Below are 6,661 nucleotides of genomic sequence, written 5' to 3'. Positions count from 1 at the left end.
AATAGAATACAAAGAAATGAACGGTATTGTCAATGTTGTTCTTTAAGAGACTTAGAAGATGAATTTCATTTTGTTCTTTATATGTCCATGTTATACAAGTTTTCGTACCCTTTATATTAAAAGATATTATTTTGTTAACCCAAGTATGTACAAATTTATTGCATTGCTGCAAAGTAATAATAGAAATGAGCTATGTAAATAAGCACTATATTACAAAAATGCTATGACTGTTAGAACACAGTGTTAAATAATGTTCAATGATAGATCAAAATTGAGTTTATTAAAAATAAATTTTCATGATAGATTAAAAATTAGTTTTGAAATTGATTTTCTTCTTAAATATGTTCATCCTCACTTAACTGAGGCTTAATAACAAATATCTGAACAATGACAATTGTTATCGCATGACCGCCACAACTTTCCTTTGAAGATCGGCGTTCTCTAAATTTCAGTATTGGGAAACTTTGGGGTGCTCTAAATGAGGTATCAGTACGCTTTGGGGTGCTCTAAATGAGGTATCAGTACACTTTCTCGCGCATGCCCAGTTTATTATTTTATTTCAAATAATAAAGTGAGCATACCTGAAAAAGAGCAAAACAAAACCGAAAACATTGAAAGAACTAATTTTTATTTATCAAATTTACAAATCATGTCTATCTTTTATTTTTCTTCTTCAAAACTTAAAAATACAGTTATTATAAACATGTTGTCCTCCCCCGAACAAATTTCCGGGTTTCAAAGCGGTTGATTGGTTGTTTTTGGATTCGTCATCACTTGCGTGAGTTGCGTCATGTAGAAGCGTTTCTGTTGATGGTTTATTCAACGTTTCGTTTTTGACCTGTTCCGTTGATTTCCATTCTGGCGGATTTAATTTATTGGAAATGTCTACCAACATTTCATTACTGGGTTTATTATAACGTCGGACACCGGCCACGGATCGATGGCCTGTTCGTTTCATGATTTCTTGTTCGGGTACATCCTTCTGATAAAGACTTGTTGCGCAAGTCTTTTTTCCAGAGTGATTAGTGTAAACACCTTCAAGTCCCGCGAGCTGACATATTTCTTTCATAAAACCTTTTAGTTTATTCACGCCTACAACTTGATTTGAAAAACGCACATCTCCTGGCTTCTGGGAATTAATTGGTCTCTTATAAAACGATCCATCTCCAACGGATTTCAAATATTGGTCATAGTAATCCACTATGTTTTGCCGATTGTTGTAGTGTTTTATAACTTTAGGTTCAATACGGCGGTGTTTCAGGCCACCGTTATACGTTTTAGAGTTCTTTCCTGTATAAACTATAAACTTTTCATTAGAATCTGAACCTATTTCAAACTGATCAGTTTCCAAATTCCTGTGTTCGTCATATCCCCTTAAACCGAAGAGTTTACAGTTATAGAAGAAAACAGTGTGCTGTAAAGAAAGAGCGTCTTTATTACCAAATACTCCCTTTTCCCAAATAACTTTTTCTTCGTCTTCTAAAATGGGCTGAGCTTCCCGTCTTTTGCCGACGACGCCTTCTTTCGTTAGAAATTTCATCTGTGCATCAAGTACACTCCTAAACCTTGCATAATCAGGATTTTTCTCGTCCAAAAAGTTCATGCCAGATATTCCACAATCTCGCAGCTTTCTAAGAAGGCCACATACTAAATGGTAGAGGGACTCGGGTGGAAAGTAATCGCCATTCTGCTTCCTGACCTCGACGACAAATCTGAAACAATGATCATTTTTTTAATTTTTAGCTTTAAACAATGCCTATGTTTAACAGGAGATACTGACCGAAGAGCCAGTCAGTGAATCACAATCGGAACGTCCTCGGCTATTATCTATAATAACCTCGGAAACAATACTGATTGAAAGTAGCTCTACCACGTGGTTTTTAATGTAAACAGAAACAGCGAGTGTTATGTAAAACGAATGTATATTTTGACATCCAAAGGAAAATAATGTTTCGGTACAATTATGATTGAAAATATGTCTAACACTTTTTAATTAAACAATCCCCACTGATGTACAATTTTAATCAAATTCGACTTGATGTCATTTATAGTACTTTCGGTTTCTACAACCCTATTAATAAATATATAAATAATGTATTGTTTGCTTTTGTATCTATGAATACACTTATATTAGGTGGACTTTTACTTGATATAATCGAAATAAATTTTTCAACTGCTCCCAACATAAATTACGATATATCTCGGAAATATAAACTAGAGGATTTTCTAGATTATATTTTGAAATCGAGGTAGAAATTAATATTTAACACTGAGAAAGTTTCATGAACTTACCTCGACAAATGGATATTAATGTCCAATTCCTCCAACACTGGTATTCCAGGCTTCGTTTTTCTCCACGCCTCAAATGTATTGTAAGCCCATTGCGTGTTACGGTCCGTGTTCTTTGACCTTTGACCTTGAACCAGCGCATCAAGGTCAGAGTCGGACACGCTTTCTCCAAAACGTTCTCTTTTTTCATTAATGAAGGGTTTCTCTTCCTGCTTAAAATCCTGGTCAAAGTCAATCAATTGGAAGTTGCCGAAATAGTTCGGTTGTACATCATTTTCAAAAGTATCCATTTGACTACTTGTCAGTAGGCCTATGTCATTAAAAACACCACAACGCTCAATTTCACTTAATGTCTGTGAAAGTAACAAATCATCCTGTGTAACGTTTTCACTATTAAACGTAGTGCTCATTTCAAACAAGTCCAAACCCAGCAAACACATGACGTTAAAATAACGTCGGATTAACGTTAAATTTTGGTCACGACGTCGGCGACCAAAAAACGACATAAATCTGACGTTAAAAAGCCGATGTCTATTAGACGTTTCTTTTTGACGTCGTACTAACGTCAGGTTCTGGTCGGTGTCCTGACGGTAGGTAAAAAATTAGCCAAAAAAATCTTTATTCGCTGTTGTAATCATTTAAACTTTTTTTTCAAATGTTATTTGGCTTACAAATGAAATGTATACAGACCAAGATCGCGGCGCTGCCACCTAATAAAACATATAGGTGGCGCTGTATATAGGCAAGTTAAATGTGTTATTGTTATGAAATCTATTTATAGCCACAGATCTGCGAGTTCCAATCATTTAACGTTATAATAACATCATTTGTGGTACATTATATGTATCAAAATCACGAGTTTTTAATAGTGCTTTAACATTTAATTATTGTGACAGAAAAGGGAAAGAAAACATAATTAACCTATAATTCGAATATACAGCCACGTGAATGGAAATTCAAATTCGTAGGCGTTACGTTTTGGCTGGCGGTCTGGAATTGGGATGCATTGATAAAGTGAATATTCTAGATTTTCTTGGACAAAAAGGTCAGTTCAATTTATGTAAATTTATTTCGACTTTGTATTTGATAAATAATTGCATGATTGCAAGCATTCTTAAATTTAATTATCATTATTTGAACAGCTGAAGCAAAATGTCATACAATTTCGCGATAATGTCTGATAATTAATCTTTTCAAATTTGACATGTTTTAATTAACTCTGCTTGTAAAGAGTTTATAATGTGCCTTTCAGTACTACCAAAGAGACTGCTTAGTTTTCATATTTTTTTTTAAACTGTGATGCTTTTGTCAGCTAAAATCTGAGAATTGAGACCTATCTATTTATAGGGAGTACTCAGGGGAGGTTATTCACTAATGTCCCTCATTTGTTTCAGACCAAGACGTTTCGGTCCCAAATAACCCAAGACGTTTTGGTCCCAGACATTTCGGCATTTTCCCAATTGGCCCAATCTTTTTATCAGAATAAATCTTACCTTAATATGTTTACACCAGATTTTTATATCATTCAAATAAATGAACGGGAAATAAATGATATTGCGGATTGATTGATTATCTAATTATGATTTTGTAATATAGAATGACGCTTCATTTAATCATTAGTAGGAAAAATGTAATCAAAACAATCAAAACAGAACATAAACGTTTTAACAAAACGTAGTTCATAAACATACATTTATTATCAACAATTTCTTAACAATCTTTAATTTAAGACTTGCGTAACTGTTCTGTTTTAAACGTAGAATATACATAAGTTAAGATATAATTTTCTTTTCAGGTAGTTCAAGTGATGGACATGCTCTCAAAGGTCGGAGCGACAGAAACACGTGATAATGTAAAAAGAAACATGGGGAAGTAAGATTTTTGTAAATTCTATTACATACTATAATCTTTACTCAACTGGAGTTTTAAAGCGGCCTTTTAAACTTTCAGAATTTATGTTTACTTATATTTTTGTTAAAACTCTCTCATAAAAAGCTAGCAAAATTGTTCATTAAGTTAAGATAACTTTCAAAGATAACCATGAAAAATATTTTTGCTTGTTATTTTTACATTTTTCATAATTTTTTTTTTCAGTGAAAATGATATCACAAGCGCTATTGGACATTAACATATCCTCTGGACAGACGAGGGGTGGTGAGAGAAGGTCATATTTAAAAGCGTCACACCTCCAGATTCGTGCCAATTCTCATGGATATTTAAAAGTATAACTTTGTGAAGTAACTAAAAGGAAGAAATTTATACCATAGTGACAATTATCAAAAGGAGGCAAATATGCAAAATGGCAGAAAATGTTTTAGTAATGCTGTAGAAATATAGTTAAAATACTGAAAATCTGTCATTAATAGTTTGGAACATTATTATCCGAATCTTTTAACTTTTTTTTAAAATTATAATATTTTCATTATTTTGTTTGATAAGGCAAACTTTGATAGAAATGTACATACATTGTTTTGTTCTTTAATATGTGTATATGTTTTCTTAGTTTCGTTTATGCCATTGTTTTTGTAATACTTTTTGTTTTGTTAATACATTATTTTATGTTATTTTATGGTTTATTTTGTTTAATTTATGAAAAGAATTTAGCCTTGCAGAATTAAATAGAATTGTATGTATCAGCTTAAAATTGCAACTTTTATTTTAAATTAAAAAACAACATAAAAACATATTTTTGCTTTTAGTGTTTTGTTATACATTTTATTGGAGGGAAAGTTACTTTTGAGATTTAGGTCAGAAAATGGTCAGATTGAGGTCGGGAAATGGTTAGAAACTGGTTCGATTTAGGGCGGAAAATGGTCAGATTTAGGTCGGATAATGGACAGATTGAGGTCGGAAAATGGTCAGATTGAGGTTGGAAAATGGTTAGATAATGGTCAGATTTTGGTCAGAAAAGGGTTAGATAATGGTTAGATTCTGACGTCTACCTGTCGTCAGATTATTACGTCAAAAAAACTTTCAAATCCAACCGTTTTTCCGACCGTCATCCGACGTCAGAACCGGACTTAAATCTAACGTCAGTATGACGTCTTGTGTTTGCTGGGAAGCCTGTGATAAAACAAAATCATCATTATCTAACTCCATACTTGTCCCACGACGGGCAAACTGAAAATGACAAGAATTTGGCGCTGAATAAGGTAAACTGCTAGGGCTTAGCGCAAACGAATGTGATTGGTTCATTTTTCTAGGGGTTCACTGTATCTCTGGCAGCGAAGGAGCAGAGGCACCGAATGGGTGTATTTCTATGTGTATCTCTAAAATTATCATTTGTTTAAATCATGCGATAATACGAGAGAGCAAAAATCTCCAAGAAAAAGTTGTGGCGGTCATGCGATAAAACAGTTACAGAATATTAACTCGGACTTCACCGGCTGGTATCAGCGCGTGGGGCGACACAAAGGGTCAATCATGGAAATTAATCTCGACGTTCCGTCTCGATTAATTTCCTATGATTGACCCTTTTTGTCGCCCCATGCGCTGATACCAGCCGATAAAGTCCTCGTTAATATTCTATAACTATTACTTACAACTACAATTATTAATCTCTTTATATTATTTATTTTATTAATTTCTTTATATTGATTGCACTGAAAAGTACCTGTTACTTGAATATTATTATGTTATGTATATGATGATGTACTATGTACAAATCAGAAATAAAAGATATGTTCTGTTCTATGTTCTGTTTCATTATATATTTTCCGCACCTCAATTATACAAACGACTCATTTCTAAGCGTTGGACCCGGATATATTTTTATTTCTTAATTGGTTAATTTAATCGTTTTAAAAATTATATTGCATTTGAAATAAAAAAAAAATGACAAAAACTAAAACCCGGATATTTACAAAGTGATAAAAAAAGTTAATGACTGAAATACTTTCCATCTGGCTTTTAATTGCTTTTACATCAGACTTGTCAGTATAGATTTATTCCAGTGCTCATTGTGTGGGTTTCTTTCGACAAGCAAAGAAAGAAATAAGATTTCAGTTATCCTGAAAATATGTTTTGTTAAATACGAGTATATTCATGTTATAAATCATTTGAACATAATGGAGATATTTTACTCATAGACAGATTTATCACAATCAATGAATAAATTATACCCGCACAGAGTCTGCTAGATTCAGATAACGTTCTATTCCCGGGTTAATGTTTTTATTATAGTCTGAGATATCACTATCAGTATTATTTTTCACTTTTGTTAGTTTGTTTGTTATCTTGAAAAAGGGGTTGAAAACAAAAAAATCTTTGTATTGTTACATGTTTTTTCCTTGACAGAAGCAATGATATATTATTATACCCTCTAGTTAATTTTCTATATATTTTCAGGTTTTGTAAATGACCCTACATACCA

The 6,661-nt window shown here is 32.7% G+C and overlaps 1 protein-coding gene across 1 annotated transcript; it reads right to left on the bottom strand.

The window, feature by feature from the left end:
* Positions 1-400: 400 nt before the first annotated feature.
* On the bottom strand, positions 401-2,709 carry LOC132722310 (uncharacterized). The gene is made up of 2 exons (XM_060706780.1): positions 2,293-2,709; positions 401-1,712 (listed from the first exon to the last, which is right to left on the bottom strand). Exons 1-2 carry the CDS (start codon positions 2,697-2,699, stop codon positions 674-676), a joined length of 1,446 nt encoding a protein of 481 aa, XP_060562763.1. The 5' UTR covers positions 2,700-2,709; the 3' UTR covers positions 401-673.
* Between the last annotated feature and the right edge of the window lie 3,952 nt (positions 2,710-6,661).

This window comes from Ruditapes philippinarum, unplaced genomic scaffold, assembly GCF_026571515.1.
Source record: "Ruditapes philippinarum isolate M1 unplaced genomic scaffold, ASM2657151v2 ctg1297_1_1_1_1, whole genome shotgun sequence".
Classification (NCBI taxonomy): domain Eukaryota; kingdom Metazoa; phylum Mollusca; class Bivalvia; order Venerida; family Veneridae; genus Ruditapes; species Ruditapes philippinarum.
The sequence above is the reverse complement of the archived record's forward strand: the minus strand, read 5'-3'. Positions and strand labels throughout refer to the sequence as shown.